This window comes from Heptranchias perlo, chromosome 6, assembly GCF_035084215.1.
Source record: "Heptranchias perlo isolate sHepPer1 chromosome 6, sHepPer1.hap1, whole genome shotgun sequence".
In the NCBI taxonomy this organism is placed as follows: Eukaryota; Metazoa; Chordata; class Chondrichthyes; order Hexanchiformes; family Hexanchidae; genus Heptranchias; species Heptranchias perlo.
Window position 1 is genome coordinate 110,883,913 of NC_090330.1, and position 19,891 is coordinate 110,903,803.

The 19,891-nt window shown below is 51.6% G+C and overlaps 2 protein-coding genes across 2 annotated transcripts in view; one reads left to right on the plus strand and one right to left on the minus strand.

Moving 5' to 3' along the window:
* Positions 1 to 3,059, minus strand: part of LOC137323157 (collagen alpha-1(IV) chain-like) — a 198,853-nt gene extending 195,794 nt beyond the window's left edge. Inside the window, exon 1 of the mRNA XM_067986640.1 lies at positions 2,774 to 3,059. Coding sequence (XP_067842741.1) covers positions 2,774 to 2,848 — 75 coding nt within the window. The 5' untranslated portion in view covers positions 2,849 to 3,059. The remainder of the gene's footprint in view (positions 1 to 2,773) is intronic.
* Positions 3,060 to 3,686: 627 nt separating this feature from the next.
* Positions 3,687 to 19,891, plus strand: part of LOC137323158 (collagen alpha-6(IV) chain-like) — a 209,901-nt gene continuing 193,696 nt past the window's right edge. Inside the window, exons 1-2 of the mRNA XM_067986641.1 lie at positions 3,687 to 3,952; positions 17,572 to 17,687. Of these exons, the coding sequence (XP_067842742.1) occupies positions 17,683 to 17,687 (5 nt within the window). The 5' untranslated portion in view covers positions 3,687 to 3,952; positions 17,572 to 17,682. The remainder of the gene's footprint in view (positions 3,953 to 17,571; positions 17,688 to 19,891) is intronic.

Consider the following 19,891-nt stretch of genomic DNA (forward strand, 5'->3'; position numbering starts at 1 on the left):
CTATTGGGGCACACAAGTAAAGGTTCACCCCTCACATATTGCACAACTGTTTACTAAAAACTTTAGCAAAAAATAATAAGGATAATTTTCCTGTCAAATTAAAGGTTTTATTGTCTAATATTTTAGACTATAGAACGAATGCAGACTCTCCGGGAAAGGTTTCAATGACATCGCAGTGTGTGCTGCTCGCTCCCGGCACTCTGATCTGTCTCAGCGTGAGAGGACAATTCTCACACACTCCAACACATCGATGATGATTGTTGTTGTCTTGGGGCCCAACTTGCATTTATATAGCGCCTTTAACGTAGTAAAACGTCCCAAGGCGCTTCACTGGAGCGATTATCAACTTAAATTTGACACCGAGCCACATAAGGAGATATTAGGACAGGAGACCAAAAGCTTGGTCAAAGAGGTGGGTTTTAAGGAGCGTCTTAAAAAGGAGAGAGGGCTTGGGGGAGGGAATTCCAAAAGTTATTACAAGCCAAATATTGTTTTTTTGTATTGTTTTTTTGAATCAAAGATCTGAGTGAGTTTAGCAAAGAAAAAAAAGTGAGCTGCGCTGAGGGGCACAACTGTGCCTGTGCCTCACGTGCTGTGAGAAGAAGTGATGTTCTGTGGGTCTCGTCCAGTAGTATCTGGTGTCAGCCATTCTAATAGAAGGAGCCGTGAGCAGAGGTCAGACCTCCACAGACTGCTAGGCGAGATCAAAACACTTTTATTCTGGTGCTGGGGGTTTCCTGGGGAGGGGGGGACCCATGTTGTGAACCCCCTCCCCAGTCACCCCCCCTCCCCCTCCCATCACGCTCTGGGTCTCCAGTCAAGCTTAGAGGGCCAATGGCACAAGGCACTTGCTTTAAGGGGCTGTCGGAGGGGTACCTTAGAGGCCCGGGAAGGATGAGCTCCAATCATTGACAGGGCTCCAACCCCAGACTGCCATCAGAGGACATACTCCTTACCAGCTATCTCCATTTACACACAATGAAAGGAACACAAGACTGTCAGGGATTCGGAGAGACTCCATCACAGATACTGATTCTATGTAAATACAAGAAAATGACCGGCAGATAAAGACCACCTGGTCCGTCAAACCCGTCCCAACAGAACGGTCACGAGCCTGAAGTATCATGACTAGACTCCACCCCCATCCCATCTCACCCCAACACGCCTCGCCCACACCTCACCCCCTCCCCACTCGCCACTCCCCCCCCCCCCTCCAGTCCCCCCCGCCCCCTCCCACCCCCACCCACTCGCTCCTCCCTGCCCCTCTCCCACTCCCCCTCCCCCTCCAACAGCAGTCTGTCTGAGTTGATCCTGGGAGAGGCAAAGACACAGATAAACACCCACGGCCAATTAGGGACAAAAAATACCTTTCCCGGCCCCTTTGGGCAATCGAATCACGTCCAGGATCCGACGCTGGCCACCCCGTAATTAACCGTATCCCCACACACCTTTCATAAGATGGGATCTCCATCCCAGCCAGGAACTGGTCCAGGTCTCTTCAAGCCATATGGACAGTCAGCTCTCTCCCGCATTGGACTGAAGTCTCAACACGCACCCTGATGGGAACCCCATTCCCACTTGTGGAGTGATAACATGAAAGCCATCGATGGTCACGTGGTCCTCATGATCACTGCACCCGGGTATATTGTTCCGTGTCAGCAGATAAATGTCTCACAACCAACCCAGCACCCATCGACTGAGGACCATGAAATTTCTCTTCACCTTTCATTATAAAAACACTTTCCATACCAAACATACCCCCCACACCCCCAAACCACAACCACAACACCCCCCCCAATACCCCAAACACACCCCCCCCCCCATTACCCCGACCACACTACCACACCACACCCCCCAAACCCCACACACCCCAAACCACCAACCCCCCCCCAATACCCCAACACACCAACCACAAACACCCCCCAACCCCAAACCACATACCACAACACCCCCCCAAACCCCACCACCCAACCCCCCCAAACCCCCATACCCCAAACACACACCCCCAATACCCCAAACACACCCCCATACCCCACAACACCACACCCCCCCAATACCCCAACACCCCGTTACCCCAAACACACATACCACAAACACACCCCCAATTACCCCAAACACAAACCCCCAATTACCCCAAACACACCACCAATTACCCCAAACACACACCCCCAAAACACCTCCCCGATTACCCCAATACACACCCCCAAACACACCCCACAAATTCTCCAAACACCCCCCCAATTACCCCAAACACACCCCCCATACTTATGAACACACACACACACCCACATACCCCCAAACACACCAACCCAAATACCCCAACACACGACCCCCCTCCCATAGCCCCAAACACACGCCCCATTCCCCACTCTGCTAACACATGGTCAGACAGTTCATGCAGCAAGTCCACCCTCCAGATTCACATCAATTCATTTCAGAGCAGCTCGAGATATTTCCATCTTTAAGGAGTTTGCTTGAAACCTTCCAGATGTGTAACTGGTCTTTTTTACTGTATTCCCTGGGATGGTGATTTGCTCACAAGGACCACCGCTGCCCTGAGCAGTGAGCTGCTGGGAGTTCTGGTCGAGACGGGTTGTCAGGGGGGGTCACATCGCACCGATTATCTTCACTCACTGGGTGTCGGTGTGAAGTTCCCTAAAGTCACTCCATGTCCTAAGGGGACCAGTCTCAGCATCTGGCCCATGTCCCCCTGGCAGCTCCTCACACTAACACACCCATCAACACTCACACCCCGCAGTATAACTTCACTCACCGCTGCCTCCGAGCCCTGTGTCTGGGTCACCAGGAGGAAGGTGGGCAGCAGCCAGCAGCTCATCAAACGACCCATCGGAGAGATCTCTTCAAATCTCTGCAGTTTGCATTTGAGGCAGAGTGTGGAGCCCAGAGGGCGGGGGGCGGGGGGGGGGTGGGGGGGGGGGGGAGTGCAGCCTTTTGCTGCTCTGGTCCTGAAGTAAAGTTCCAGACTCGAGTCTTCCCTCAGTGTGTCGGAGCTCAGATTGCCTCTGCCTGGGAATTTCTTCTCCTTTCCCAGTTTTCATGCTCCTCCCACATCTCAGCTCCATCCAGCCTGCCCCAGCCCTAAACCCGGATTGGACAGGGAGCGTTAACCCTTTGGGCACTGGCCGCATTTCTTCACTCACTCACTCACTTTCCAGGGTCCTTTTCCCCACACACGTTCACTGGTGATTTTGTTCCAATTGTTGAATTTGTTCCGGAGCAGATTTTCTCTGAACTGATTTCGTGCCCAAAACCCAAGTTCAAATCATCGACAGATTTCCTGGTGAGGCCGCAGTGAGGAGAGCCTGTGATTGGAGCAATGGGAAAGTCTATCGGTTTAGGGTCAGTCGGTGTGACTGAGTTTCGAGAATTGTTCATCACTCAAACCTCCAATAATAATATCGGAATATTTTCAAACTTGAGATTACCGCCTAGAATGAAGGGACTTCAAATATTTTACATTTTGTACATTTTCAAAACTTCTTCAGGATGGCTCATTAAAGAATCTAATTGGTTATTTTATGGGTGGAAAAAAGTTTAAAGTTGAGTGAGTGAAGAAATGCGGCCAGTGCCCAAGGGTTAACGCTCCCTGTCCAATCCGGTTTAGGGCTGGGACAGGCTGGATGGAGCTGAGATGTGGGAGGAGCATGAAAACTGGGAAAGGAGAAGAAATTCCCAGGCAGAGGCAATCTGAGCTCCGACACACTGAGGGAAGACTCGAGTCTGGAACTTTACTTCAGGACCAGAGCAGCAAAAGGCTGCACTCCCCCCCCCCCCCCACCCCCCCCGCCCGCCCCCGCCCTCTGGGCTCCACACTCTGCCTCAAATGCAAACTGCAGAGATTTGAAGAGATCTCTCCGATGGGTCGTTGATGAGCTGCTGGCTGCTGCCCACCTTCCTCCTGGTGACCCAGACACAGGGCTCGGAGGCAGCGGTGAGTGAAGTTATACTGCGGGGTGTGAGTGTTGATGGGTGTGTTAGTGTGAGGAGCTGCCAGGGGGGACAGGGCCAGATGCTGAGACTGGTCCCCTTAGGACATGGAGTGACTTTAGGGAACTTCACACCGACACCCAGTGAGTGAAGATAATCGGTGCGATGTGACCCCCCCTGACAACCCCGTCTCGACCAGACTCCCAGCAGCTCACTGCTCAGGGCAGCGGTGGTCCTTGTGAGCAAATCACCATCCCAGGGAATACAGTAAAAAAGACCAGTTACACATCTGGAAGGTTTCAAGCAAACTCCTTAAGATGAAATATCTCGAGCTGCTCTGAAATGAATTGATAAATATCTCGAGCTGCTCTGAAATGAATTGATGTGAATCTGGAGGGTGGACTTGCTGCATGAACTGTCTGACCATGTGTTAGCAGAGTGGGGAATGGGGCGTGTGTTTGGGGCTATGGGAGGGGGCGTGTGTTTGGGGCTATGGGGGGGGGGGCGTGTGTTTGGGGCTATGGGAGGGGGTCGTGTGTTTGGGGCTATGGGAGGGGGGCCGTGTGTTTGGGGCTATGGGGGGGGGTCGTGTGTTTGGGGCTATGGGGGGTGTCGTGTGTTTGGGGCTATGGGGGGTGTCGTGTGTTTGGGGCTATGGGAGGGGGCGTGTGTTTGGGGCTATGGGAGGGGGGCGTGTGTTTGGGGCTATGGGAGGGGGGCGTGTGTTTGGGGCTATGGGAGGGGGGCGTGTGTTTGTGGCTATGGGAGGGGGGCGTGTGTTTGGGGCTATGGGAGGGGGGCGTGTGTTTGGGGCTATGGGAGGGGGGCGGTGTGTTTGGGGCTATGGGAGGGGGTCGTGTGTTTGGGGCTATGGGAGGGGGTCGTGTGTTTGGGGCTATGGGAGGGGGTCGTGTGTTTGGGGCTATGGGGGGGTGTCGTGTGTTTGGGGGTACGGGGGGGGGGTCGTGTGTTTGGGGGTATGGGGGGGGTCGTGTGTTTTGGGGTATGGGGGGGGGGGGTCGTGTGTTTGGGGCTATGGGAGGGGGTCGTGTGTTTGGGGCTATGGGAGGGGGGGCGTGTGTTTGGGGCTATGGGAGGGGGCGTGTGTTTGGGGTATGGGAGGGGGGCGTGTGTTTGGGGTATGGGAGGGGGTCGTGTGTTTTTGGGGTATGGGGGGGGTCGTGTGTTTGGGGTATGGGGGGGGTCGTGTGTTTGGGGTATGGGAGGGGGTCGTGTGTTTGGGGCTATGGGAGGGGGGCGTGTGTTTGGGGCTATGGGAGGGGGGCGTGTGTTTGGGGTATGGGAGGGGGTCGTGTGTTTGGGGTATGGGAGGGGGTCGTGTGTTTGGGGCTATGGGAGGGGGTCGTGTGTTTGGGGTATGGGAGGGGGGCGTGTGTTTGGGGTATGGGAGGGGGTCGTGTGTTTGGGGGTATGGGGGGGGGGTCGTGTGTTTGGGGTATGGAGGGGGGCGTGTGTTTGGGGCTATGGGAGGGGGGCGTGTGTTTGGGGCTATGGGAGGGGGGCGTGTGTTTGGGGCTATGGAGGGGGGCGTGTGTTTGGGGTATGGGAGGGGGGCGTGTGTTTTGGGGCTATGGGAGGGGGGCGTGTGTTTGGGTATGGGAGGGGGGCGTGTGTTTTGGGGTATGGGGGGTGTTTGTCATTAATGGTGGGCAGTGCCCGGGTGTGAATAATTCCCCTGGTCCCTTCCCTTCAGTCAGTGAGGTGCTGGGTCTGGTTGTGAGACATTTACCTGCCTGACACGGGCACCTCTCCCCGGGTGCAGTGATCGTGAGGACCATGTGACCGTACGATGGCTTCCCTGTCACGCCCATCCCGAGTGGGACTGGATTCTCCTCGTGACGTGAATGAGCCCATTTATGTAGAATCAGTAATCTGTATTTAAATATCTTCAAGCATTTAACAGTCTTATGTAACTACCATATTGTTTCCATGACAATTAAAAGTGAAGACCAATTATTCACAGTAACTCTGGTATTTATTTTCAGAATTGCATCTTTGCCAATTTGATATTTTGCAACTAAACTTCCGACACACAAATCCAGATATTTTTACTAGTGTAACGTCTGACCGTTCCATCGGCTCCACTCCCATCATGGAGCGTTATGGGATGGGCGCATGAGTCGGTGAGACGATGGTGATAGTACAGGGCCAATTCTGCGACCGTGCTCCCGTCCGGTGAGGCTCCGCCTGGGAGCAATGCGTTGTAAAGTTGCCCCCAATTCTGATTCAGATTATCGCCCGGAATTTCCTCGGGGGATGGTGGGTGGAGAGGAGGGGGTCGCTGCCAATTGGCCACGGTAACTTTGGCGGAAGATTGGCGCAAACCCCGGATACGCGCGTAAACGGGATTTCTGCCGATCTTCCGCCAAAGTGAACGCCGGCTGACCACGAGGAAATTCCTGGCATTGGTGCTTTGCGCTGGATGATCGCGGTACGATTGCTGACTATGGCCTTCCTCACGCATTGTCTGCTTCCCTTATTGGGAAACGATGCAGATTGGTTGGGGGGTAAGATGGCAGGGGAGGGATTTGTGCCATGTTCCCGCCCCTTCCGACCCCCCCACCCCCCCCCCCCAATTATCCAGGTATGGAAAGCCACCTGTCCCAGAGGTGCACGACCTCATTTAAATGGCTCCCTCGCTGCTGCTCCTCCTGCCCCCACGAGGTGACATTGGGCACCTCCCCTTCTCCCCCCGATCGCGATCTTTGCCAATTCCCCCCCCTGCCCCACCCATACCTCGTTGATCTTGACAGGGTCTGTTTCTACGGGTCTCCAGTAGCGGCCTGACCCTCCCCCAGCAACTTTCCACTCCTGCCTGCTGCCATCAATGTGATTCCCATTGGATTTGAGCGGGAGTCAGTGTCAGGGAATGGGGAGTTAAAAGGTCCTGAGCCTCAGGCTCTGGGGGGGAAAGAAGGATTGCATCCCCTCTCTTCGACCCCTGAACCCTGATTTTTGCCCCCTTGCTTTGACCCCTGAACCCCCATTACCGCCCCCTCGCTTTGACCCCCGCACCCTGATTACCGCCCTTCCCCCCCCACCCCCCGCTTTGACCCCCAAACCCCCTCGTGTTTATTTAGCTTCCCCTTAAATGCATCCATGATACATAAATCGCTAAAAGTAGCAACACAAGTTGATAAGGCCATAGAGTGTAAACAAAGTCCTGGGGTTCTTTTCTAGCAGGACAGAATACAAAAGCAGGAAAGTTATGTTAAACATTTATAGAACTTTGATTACCAGGAAAGGCTGAACAGGCTGGGGCTTTTTTCTGTAGAAAAGAGAAGACTGAGGGGTGACCTGATAGAGGTCTTTTAAGCTAATGAAAGGGTTCGATAGGGTAGAAGTAGAGAAGATGTTTCCACTTGTGGGGGAGACCAAAACATAAATATAAGATAATCACTAATAAATCCAATCAGGAATTCAGAAGAAACTTCTTAACCCAGAGAGTGGTGAGAATGTGGAACTCGCTCCCACAAGGAGTGGTTGAGGTGAACAGTATAGATGGATTTAAGGGGAAGCTGGATAAACACATGAGGGAGAAAGGAATAGAAGGATATGCTGATAGGGTGAGATGAAGTAGGGAGGGAGGAGGCTCGTGTGGAGCATAAACACCAGCATGGACCAGGTGGGCCGAATGGCCTGTTTCTGTGCTGTAAATTCTGTGTAGTGTCAGTGGGAAGATGTTTCAGAAATGCATCAGCACGAAACATGAATAGTCTAAATCAGGTGTCGAGTCCCAAACTGACTCCGCATTTATCGCTGGGTGTCGTCAGAGTAAGGTCGTTGATGATTGTTAACGTCTTACAGAGAACGGGACGGGATTCAGAGATGGGGCAAGAGGGTGAGAAAAGGGGGATGATGTTATCGACCCCCCGCCCCCCCCAACCGGCAGCAAGGGCACTCGTGAGTCTCCAATATGCACGGCTGGTAGCTGACACTCCCGGTGCAGTACTGAGGGAGCGCTGCACTGTCGGAGGGTCAGTACTGAGGGAGTGCTGCACTGTCGGAGGGTCAGTACTGAGGGAGCGCTGCACTGTCGGAGGGTCAGTACTGAGGGAGCGCTGCACTGTCGGAGGGTCAGTACTGAGGGAGTGCTGCACTGTCGGAGGGTCAGTACTGAGGGAGCGCTGCACTGTCGGAGGGTCAGTACTGAGGGAGCGCTGCACTGTCGGAGGGTCAGTACTGAGGGAGCGCTGCACTGTCGGAGGGTCAGTACTGAGGGAGCGCTGCACTGTCGGAGGGTCAGTACTGAGGGAGCGCTGCACTGTCGGAGGGTCAGTACTGAGGGAGTGCTGCACTGTCGGAGGGTCAGTACTGAGGGAGTGCTGCACTGTCGGAGGGTCAGTACTGAGGGAGTGCTGCACTGTCGGAGGGTCAGTACTGAGGGAACGCTGCACTGTCGGAGGGTCAGTATTTGGCCAATATTTATCCATCAACCAACAGTACTCAATAAAACAGATGATCATATCTCATTGCTGTGTGTGGGAGCTTACTGTGACCAAATTGGCTGCTGCATTTCCTACATTACCACAGCGACTACATTTGAGAGATAAATATTGCCAAGGACCCCAGGGAGAACTCCCCTGCTCTTCTTCGAAATAATGGCTCGGGATCTTTTGCATTCACTTGAGAGGGCAGACAGGGCCTCGGTTAACTCCTCATCCGACAGTGCGGCGCTCCCTCAGTGCTGACCCTCCGACAGTGCGGCGCTCCCTCAGTGCTGACCCTCCGACAGTGCGGCGCTCCCTCAGTACTGACCCTCCGACAGTGCGGCGCTCCCTCAGTGCTGACCCTCCGACAGTGCGGCGCTCCCTCAGTGCTGACCCTCCGACAGTGCGGCGCTCCCTCAGTGCTGACCCTCCGACAGTGCGGCGCTCCCTCAGTGCTGACCCTCCGACAGTGCGGCGCTCCCTCAGTGCTGACCCTCCGACAGTGCGGCGCTCCCTCAGTGCTGACCCTCCGACAGTGCGGCGCTCCCTCAGTGCTGACCCTCCGACAGTGCGGCGCTCCCTCAGTGCTGACCCTCCGACAGTGCGGCGCTCCCTCAGTACTGACCCTCCGACAGTGCGGCGCTCCCTCGGTACTGACCCTCCGACAGTGCGGCGCTCCCTCAGAACTGACCCTCCGACAGTGCAGCGCTCCCTCAGTACTGACCCTCCGACAGTGCAGCGCTCCCTCAGTACTGACCCTCCGACAGTGCGGCGCTCCCTCAGTGCTGACCCTCCGACAGTGCGGCGCTCCCTCAGTACTGCACTGGGAGTGTCAGCGTGGATTTTATGCTCAAGTGTCTGTAGTGGGGTTGAGCCCACGACCTTCAGACCCGGGTGAGAGAGCTGCCCACTGAGCCAGGGCTGACCACGGCATACTGAAGGAGCAAGGCGTTATCCTTGTTCGACCAACACCACCAAATACAGCTGATCAGTCACTCAGTTGCTGTTTGTGGGAGCTTGCTGTGCATCAGGGCAGCTGCTCACCGTGCGGCATCAACGTAGGTGAAAGTATTTGCGTTTTGACTAGTGCCAACTTTTGTACACCTTGTGTGCGTCTTGTGTTGTACATCTCAGGGTACACTTTCACCTTTAGACATACTGGGAAGGCACATCAGAAATTCCGTCATATACTTCCCCAGGATTCCCACTATGTTCCCCCATCACGCCAAGCTCTCCATCGGGAGCACTAAAGATGGAAATTGCTCCTCGCCCCTCCCTTAGCTCGTTTTATTTTCGTGGCTGTATTTATTCTCTGAAAGCTGTGACGATGCTTTGAAACGTTTTCTCAGTCACTAAACTCACTAACGTTAGATCTGACCTTGAATTCCATACTCACACTTGGACTATCGCCCCTCCCCCCTCCTGCTGCCCCTTCCCCCTCCCTCTCACCCTGTGTAATTCTATCCCCTGACGGTCCTTTCACAAGGTCGCAATAAGGGGAAACACAAAGCTCTTTTGTTTTTCACTAATATCCCTGAAGCCACTTTTGATGATGAGCAATAGTCAGGTAGAGATGGAAGTTGGCCTGATAGTGCTCGTGCTGCACACCCACTTACTGAGATAGAAAACTCCCCACACACAAAATTCCATTCCCAGTTACAGTGTAGTTAATGATCACCAGATCAGAACTAATAAAAAGTGTTCCACGGGTGTGTGGGGACCGAGAAACCCGACAATCTTTCCTTCACTCTGACTCTTGGATCCAATAGAAAGAAGAGACAATAAACTTACATTTATATTTAATATTGAACAGCGGTAACACACATTTATATAACGCATTGAACGGAATGCCGTGCATTTGATGGGCAATTAGTGGGGGGTGTGGTTTATCTGCTGGCTTTTAAAGGCAGAGAGAGACAGTGATATAGAATTTACATACACAGAATGTACAAAATTGGTGGGCAAGAAAAGACCAGCTGGTCCATCACCATGGTGGCTGGAACATCATGACTAAACACTTCTTCCCGCATCCCCTCTCCCCACTCTCTTTCCCCCTCTCCCCACTCTCTTTCCCCCTCTCCCCACTCTCTTTCCCCCTCTCCCCACTCTCTTTCCCCCTCTCCCCACTCTCTTTCCCCCTCTCCCCACTCTCTTTCCCCCTCTCCCCACTCTCTTTCCCCCTCTCCCCACTCTCTTTCCCCCTCTCCCCACTCTCTTTCCCCCTCTCCCCACTTCCCCCCACCCACAGCCATGTAATCTCCTGGGAAAGGCAAAATATCCCAGGGCCAATAAGGAAAAAACACTTTGGAAAATTCCTCTCAAACCCCTCAGATGATTTAAAATTGTATTTATATAGCACCTTTCACATCCTCAGGCCGTCCCAAAGTGCTTTACAACCAATTAAGTACTTTTGAGGTGTAGTCACCGTTGTTTTGTGGGCAAATGCGCAGCCAATTTGCACACAGCAAGATCCCACAAACAGCAAATGAATAAACAAGCGCGTAATTTCTTTTTGGTGATGTTGGTTGAGGGAGGAATATTGTCCAGGACACCGGGGAGAACTGCCTGCTCTTTGAATAGTGTTGTGGGATCTTTTACACCCACCTGAAATGGCAGACAGGGTCAAAGTTTAGCATCAAATCCGAAAGACGGTACCTGCAACAGTGCAGCACTCCCGCAGTGCTGCATTGGGTGTGTCAGTGTAGATTGTGCGTGCAATTCTCTGGAGTGGGACTTGAACCCATGACTTTCTAACTCTGAGTGATACCACTGGGCAAAGCTGAGATGTGGAGGGATTCAGAGAGGGTTGGATTGGATTACTGAAAGTTCTACTGCTAATGTTGGAGTGGAGAGAGAGGAAATGTACAAAACATCCATGGGTTGTAATAAAACACAATGGGCGGGAAGGTTTTGAACTCTTGTTTTCCAAATCCTAGATCTAACACTGGGTGAATCAGACTGTTAGTGGGGCCCTTAATGTCAGTCATGTGCTTGAAAGGAAAATTCAACAGGTTTGAAATACAATAAAGTGTGGAATGATTTAGACTTTGATGTAAAGTAAGATAAAGAGCTTTGCTGCCAAGTTGTTTTCACTTGAGAAGGGATGATGTCAGTAGACTAGACGACACTGCAGGTGCTTCCCCAAAACGCTTTCCATACGGAGGGGCGTGAAACTGAAACATCCCAAGTGGGCTGTTGGCGAGCCCTACGATTTGGAAGACTCGCCTTCTAAGAAGGATTTGATCGAGTTCCACACGATAAGCTTAAAGGCGAGGAGATTTAGGGTAAATTTTAAGAATGGACAAGAAATTGGCTGAAGGCTTTAAAAAAAAAAGTGGGAGCTTGTTATAAGAATTACATCGGGGGAGTGGCTGTGTGGAACTCCCCAGGGATTGGTGTCCAGACCATTGCTGTTTCAATGACCTGAGTTCAGTAACTCAATGCAACTTGGTCCAATTTACAGATTATACCCAACTAGGAGGGGCTGTGGAGGCAGCTCAGAATCTACAAAATGAGTTGGATAAAATATGTAAGTGTGCAGAGAAATGACAAGAGAAATTTTAATACGGAGAAGAGGGAAGTACTGCATGTTGGAAGTTACAAAATGAGCAAAATACATACTCCATGATTGGTGTGGAAATAACTAAAGATGAAGCTACAATTTTAAAGGGGGTGCAGAAACAGAGAGACCTGGGGTTGTACCTACACAAATCTTTGAAGGCTGTTTTTTAAAAAAATGTACGGGATCCTGGGCTTTACAAATAGAGGCATATAGTACAAAAGCAAGGAAGTTATTGCTAAACCTTTTATAAAACACTGGTTAGGTCTCAGCTGGAGTATTGTGTCCAGTTCTGGGCACCGCACTTTAGGAAGGATGTGAAGGCCTTGGAGAGGGTGCAGAGGAGATTTACTAGAATGGTTCCAGGGATGAGGGACTTCAGTTATGTGGAGAGACTGGAGAAGCTGGGATTGTTCTCCTTAAAGCAGAGAAGGTTAAGGGGAGATTTAATCGAGGTGTTCAAAATCATGATAGAGTAAATAAGGAGAAACTGTTTCCAGTGGCAGGAGGGTCGATAACCAGAGGACACAGATTTAAGATAATTGGTGAAATAAGCAGAGGGGAGATGAGGAGAATTTTCTTTACGCAGCGAGTTGTGATGATCTGGAATGCGCTGCCTGAAAGGGCGGTGGAAGCAGATTCAATAATAACTTTCAAAAGGGAATTGGATAAATACTTGAAGAGGAAAAATTTGCAGGGCTATGGGGAAAGGGCAGGGGAGTGGGACTAATTGGACAGCTCTTTCAAAGGGCCTGCACAGACACGATGGGCCGAATGGCCTCCTGTGCTGTATGATTCTATGAATCTAAGTTGAAAGAAACCGAGGAATTTTAGTAGACTCGGCGCTCAACTGGTCCAAACCAGTGTGAAGCAGCAATCAACAAAACTAATGGAACGCTGAACTAGACAATCAGAAGAGTAGAATACAGAGGAAATTACGATCAAACTGTCCCGGGCTCTGCTCCGACCCGCCCTGAGCGCCGTGCCCCGGGCTCTGCTCCGACCCGCCCTGAGCGCCGTGCCCCGGGCTCTGCTCCGACCCGCCCTGAGCGCCGTGCCCTGGGCTCTGCTCCGACCCGCCCTGAGCGCCGTGCCCTGGGCTCTGCTCCGACCCGCCCTGAGGGCCGTGCCCCGGGCTCTGCTCCGACCCGCCCTGAGGGCCGTGCCCCGGGCTGTGCTCCGACCCGCCCTGAGCGCCGTGCCCCGGGCTCTGCTCCGACCCGCCCTGAGGGTCGTGTCCCGGGCTCTGCTCCGACCCGCCCTGGGGGTCGTGCCCCGGGCTCAGCTCCGACCCGCCCTGGGGGCCGTGCCCCGGGCTCTGCTCCGACCCGCCCTGGGGGTCGTGCCCCGGGCTCAGCTCCGACCCGCCCTGGGGGTCGTGCCCCGGGCTCAGCTCCGACCCGCCCTGGGGGTCGTGCCCCGGGCTCTGCTCCGACCCGCCCTGGGGGCCGTGTCCCGGGCTCTGCTCCGACCCGCCCTGGGGGCCGTGTCCCGGGCTCTGCTCCGACCCGCCCTGAGGGCCGTGTCCCAGGGCTCTGGTCACTGAGACACAAAGTGGGTATTCAACTGTTGGAGGCAGTGCGGAGAAGAGCCAAAAGGCTGAAGCCCAGTGCCAGTGGACAGTATTTCTAGGAAAGACTGGAGAGACCAAGGCCGGGAATTTCCTTGGAGCTGCTCGTTCACGCATGTGAATGGGGTTTGCCCTGCATTTCCGGCGATGGAGCAGTTCCCAGGAAACTCACAGCCATGGGATTTTCAGCCTTGAAAGGGCTGACTGAGAACTAATCTTCTCAAAACGTAGAGGATACTGAGAGGAGGAGAGAATGTAAATCCAGAACTGCTCTCCAAACTAAACCGTGACCAGAGGATGTAGGGACACAGGTTCAAATGAGTAATCGGAATATCCTGATATCAGAATATTCTTCTTCAGACAAAGAGTGAGCAACACATGGAACGGGCTAAAGAGAAAACGCTGGGAACTCTCAGCGGGCCAGGCAGCATCTGTGGAGAGAGAAACAGAGTTAATGTTTCAGGTCGATGACCTTTCATCTGAACTGGAAGAATTTAGAGATTTAACAGTTTATAAACAAGTACAGAGCCGGGGATAAGGGGGGAGGTGGTGGGGAGAGCAAAAGGGGAAGGTCTGTGATAGGGTGGAGGGCAGGAGTGATTACATCAAGTTACAAAGAATGTGCAGCACAGAAACAGGCCATTCGGCCCAACTGGTCTATCCCGCTGTTTATGCTCCACACGAGCCTCCTCCCTCCCTACTCCATCTCACCCTATCAGCATATCCTTCTATTCCTCTCTCCCTCATGTGTTTATCGAGCTTCTCCTTAAATCCATCTACACTATTCACCTCAATCACTCCCTGTGGGAGCGAGTTCCACATTCTCACCACTCTCTGGGTAAAGAAGTTTCTCCTGAAATCTCTATTGGATTTATTAGCGACTATCTTATATTTATGACCCTTTAGTTTTGGACTCCCCCACAAGTGGAAACATCTTCTCTACGTCTACCCTGTCATTATTTTAAAGATCTCTATCAGGTCACCCCTCAGCCTTCTCCTTTCTAGGGAAAAGAGCCTCAGCCTGTTCAGCCTTTCCTGATAGTTTATACCCTCTCAGTTCTGGTATCATCCTTGTAAATCTTTTTTTGCACCTTCTCCAGCGCCTCCATAGCCTTTTTATAATATGGAGACCAGAACTGTGCACAATACTTTAATGACAAAAGGGATGATGGTGTAAGGCAAAAGGAGGGTGGTAATGGGACAAGTGAAGAGACGAGAGATGGGTCCAGAGGAGTTGTGAATGGTTACGGCAGAACCATTACCAGCAACCGCTGTCTGAGAAAATGGGAGTAGTGGTTATGATCTGAAGTTGTTGAACTCGATCTTGAGGCTGGAAAGTTGTAAAGTGTGTGATCGAAAGATGAGGAGCTGTTCCTCGACTCCTGGGTGGAGAAATAGAGGCAAAAACCCAGGGATTATTTAAAAAAACAAGGAGATGCTACACTGGGGAACTGTGGAGTCATTCTGGATGGATGAATTAAGATGGGCTGAATGGCCTCCCCCACCTGTAATGATCTTGCGATCTTGTGATTAGCCAAATGGCCCTTTGTCATTTCACAGTTTCCATACATTCATTCATATATAGAGATATGGTTCTATTTTGCTTATCATCGACATGTCACTTTGTGTAATTAAGGGCTTGTATCTCAGTCACAGCTTTATGATCCAGTGTATAGTCGGAGGAGATAATTGGTGGAGGCTGTTCATTGCCAACGTTAGATTCAGTTGGAATTGTCAGGAAATGTAATATTTCACTTCAATGTCAACTTACTCCCTCCTCCGCTCTTGAAGGTATTGGTTCGTTTGGAGGTACAGTCCCATGGGCGCTGGTCACCCTCTGGAATGGGGCCCAAGTCTTAGTACGCAAGTGAACTGTGGGAGCCATCACTGTCGAGCCTGATCTAAAGTCTGCCCGCTCGCAGGGATTGGTGGCTAGTGAAACCGAGTGGGGAACCTTGGTCAGTTTTCCCCCTCCTCGCCTTCAAACCCGGTTTTAACTTTGAGCCATCCCTCCCACCTTGGCTGAGATGGGCTAACTCAGCACAGACTGTGGGGGGGGGTGGTGGGCTCGAGGCTGGGAGCTTCCTAGTCTGTATGGGTCAGCAGCTCACCCCATCAGGAAAGCGACTAGAAAGGGTTTTCTGTGGGACTTTCAATTCTTGTGCCCTCAACAGAGGTTTTGAAGTAATGTCATGAGAAAAGGACCCTTGTTTCTGCTGGGAGATGAAAAGGGGCTTTGAAGTTAATGGTTGTTTGTTACCATCACATGCAACCAAAGGTTTTTTTGATCAAACTATGAAACTCTTATGAAATTTGCGATGCTATACTTAGGATGTTATCAGTGCATGATGTAACAGGAAGGGAATGTTTGCCTATAAAAGGATTCTGCCCTCCATCCTTTCCTATACACAGCTGTATGAAGACTCTTCAAATAATGATGTTAATTTAAAGAACATTTTGTTCAGGTCAATATTAATCAGTACCCATGTTAATGGGGGGTCCGAGAGCTGTTGATTGGGTAGAATAGTTAAGGATCAGTTTCTGGGTTCAGGGTCATAATCTTTCCAAGTTCTGTAAGTTACATGATTACCCAATGCAACTACAAGGAACAAAGACAATAACCAAAGTTTAGGGTGAATGGAGCTATCTATTTATCAAGGCCTTTTCTAATTGGTCCTGTTTAGATTTTTCACAAGTACTTTACCTTTAATCTTTGCTTTCTGCCCCCCAAACATCTCTCTAACCGCGTGGCCACATTCCCCTTAATTCCATCTGCTGTTATTTTTGCCGTAAGTCTCTGATCTGGAACCTTATCAATGCTTTTTGAAAACGCATATAAATCACATCCACTGCATTTCTTTTGTTGATTCTCTTCATTATTTCTTCAAAGAACTCTGTAAGGTTGACCCATCTCTGCAATAGCTCTCTGTTCACAGGCTTCCAGTCTGCCTTCCGCCCATCTCTCAGTTCAAAACAGCCCCAACCAAAGTCACAAAGGACGTTGTCGTTTTTTTTTTGTTTTTTTTAAAATTCGTTCATGGGATGTGGGCGTCGCTGGCGAGGCCGGCATTTATTGCCCATCCCTAATTGCCCCTTGAGAAGGTGGTGGTGAGCCGCCTTCTTGCGAGATTTTACAACTGAGTGGCTTGCTAGGGCATTTAAGAATCAACCACATTGCTGTGGGTCTGGAGTCACATATAGGCCAGACCGGGTAAGGGCGGCAGGCTTCCTTCCCTAAAGGACATTAGTGAACCAGATGGGTTTTTACGACAATCTGGTAGTTTCATGGCCATCATTACTGATACTAGTATTTTAATTCCAGATTTTTTATTTAATTAATTGAATTTAAATTCGCCAGCTGCCGTGGCGGGATTTGAACTCATGACTCTGGATTTTAGTCCAGGCCTCTGGATTACTAGCCCAGTAACACAACCACTATGCTACCGTACCCTATGTCTGTTGGGCATCATCTCTCCTGCTCCTTCTGGATCGCGCTGCAGTGTCCGACACAGTTGACCGCACCATCCTCCTCCAAAGCATCGCATCCATTGTCCAACTATGTAGGATTGCCCAAACAAGGTCACATTCCTACCAACCCAGACGTGGCCAGAGCATTTCCAGCAACTGCGTCTGATCCCTACCTTGCACTATCACCTCCAGAGTTCCCAAGGGCTTATCATTGGCCCTCTCATCCCCACCCACCCCCCCCCTTCATTCCCCCCCATCGTCATGGACCACAGACATGGGATGTGTTTGGATCGGTAACTCTGGGTGTGTTTGGATCGGTAACTCTGGGTGTGTTTGGATCGGTAACTCTGGGTGTGTTTGGATCACTGAGGTACATATAATATTCCTGACCTTTCCACATGCTGCCCATGTTTCTTGCAGTTAGCTTCATTCTAACCAAGATTCACAACTTCAAACAGACAAGTGGGGGACGATTCAGGATGAGTTTTTCGAAGTGATGTGACTTTGAACTTTCGAGTCAAGTTCACAAAGTTGATCAATTGATTCTCATTTCCATGTTTTATATTTTCCGACAGATTTAATGAAGCATTTGACTCAGGACTGAGCTGGAATTGTAGAGTCAGCACGACAGACTTCCGATTGGGGATTGGAGGGATCATCAAATTGGAAATTTCACGGAGATAAAGATGTGGTGAGTTTTTCCCAAACAAAAGGCCAAGAAAAATAACAGAAAAACTCTCTGAGGATCTGAAAAGCCACAAGCAAAATCATCCCACTATGGGAATATTTTTAAATTCATTGTCAGGATGTGGGGGTTGTTGGCGAGTCCGGCATTTATTGCCCTTGAGAAGGTGGTGGTGAGCCGCCTTCTTGAACCGCTGCAGTCCGTGTGGTGAAGGTTCTCCCACAGTGCTGTTAGGAAGGGAGTTCCAGGATTTTGACCCAGCGACGATGAAGGAACGGCGATATATTTCCGAGTTGCGATGGTGTGTGACTTGAAGGGGAACTTGGAGATATTAATTCTTAAACTAGGTTGTTTTCAACCAGCAGACAGTCCCGTTCACACATCACACACATTACATGCTGCTGGACAGTAAATCTGTATAAAATGTGTCCGTATCTAAAATTGTTCAGTGTGTAGAGTGCAACACGTTGTTCTTTCCCGTCGTCAAACTGTCAAACAATAAATCAGAAAAAGCTGATCGACATCTTCAAAAATAAAACAACACATCATCCAAAACCCAAGAACAGCCCTGATTATAAAACATGACATGAAAATGGAGAGTTATAATGGTGATTGGACCTTTCACTCTGAGTATAGCCGAACATTCATTCACTTTACATTATTCACCCCATCCAACTCCCGCTCTCTCTCACGTGCCCACACTGTACCCCCTCTCTCACACACGCTCTTGCACCCACACTGTACCCCCTCCAACTCCCTACCCTCCAACTCCCTACCCTCTCGCACACCCCACCTACACCCACACTGTACCCCCTCCAACTCCCTACCCTCTCTCACACCCCACCTACACCCACACTGTACCCCCTCCAACTCCCTACCCTCCAACTCCCTACCCTCTCGCACACCCCACCTACACCCACACTGTACCCCCTCCAACTCCCTACCCTCTCTCACACCCCACCTACACCCACACTGTACCCCCTCCAACTCCCTACCCTCCAACTCCCTACCCTCTCGCACACCCCACCTACACCCACACTGTACCCCCTCCAACTCCCTACCCTCTCTCACACCCCACCTACACCCACACTGTACCCCCTCCAACTCCCTACCCTCTCGCACACCCCACCTACACCCACACTGTACCCCCTCCAACTCCCTACCCTCTCTCACACCCCACCTACACCCACACTGTACCCCCTCCAACTCCCTACCCTCTCTCACACCCCACCTACACCCACACTGTACCCCCTCCAACTCCCTACCCTCTCTCACACCCCACCTACACCCACACTGTACCCCCTCCAACTCCCTACCCTCTCTCACACCCCACCTACACCCACACTGTACCCCCTCCAACTCCCTACCCTCTCTCACACCCCACCTACACCCACACTGTACCCCCTCCAACTCCCTACCCTCCAACTCCCTACCCTCTCTCACACCCCACCTACACCCACACTGTACCCCATCCAACTCCACACCCTTCCCTCTCCCTATTATTTTTACCTTCCTTTTCTCTCCATTGCTACCCATTTCCCTTTTCTTTCCCGTCTCTCCTCAGCACTGCTCTTCAACTCCTGTTCCTACCCGAATCCAGCTGTTAATGAGATGACTCAGGCCATGTCCCACTGTGGGTGGGAATTCCTGTTCTTCATTATCAGATAAAGGCAGCTGTAATTTATTATTCATTTGCTCGTGTATTCGGATGTAGCTCTTCCAGGTCACTTTTGTTTCTATTCTTGCTAAAATAAGTAGAAGACAATACTGCAGATTGCAAGAGGAAGACCACACTCGGAGCACGGTGCCCAGTTCTGGGGCCCGATATTAGGAGGGAGGCGGGTTGGCAGCGGGGGGTCGAGTGAATTTGGGGTGCGTCGCACGCGATCGCAGCCTAATTGAAGTTACTTACGCGTGCTTCCGGGTTTCCCGTTCCAGACCTGCGCAGCGGGCGGACTGCGCACCCGCATCACAGGCTGTCAGCGGGAGGAGCCCTATTTAAAGGGCCAGTCCTCCAATGCTCCTCCTGCAGCAAAGAACCAATTTTGGAGCATGGAGCAGGCCAGAGGCAAGGCTGCTCCAAGGTTCTCTGAGTTCTCACTCCAGGTGCTGCTCGATGGGGTGAGGAGCAGGAGGGAAATTTTTTTTCCATCAGATGGGAGGAGGTGGCCTCCCTCCGCCACCAAGAAGGCCTGGCTGGACATGGCCGA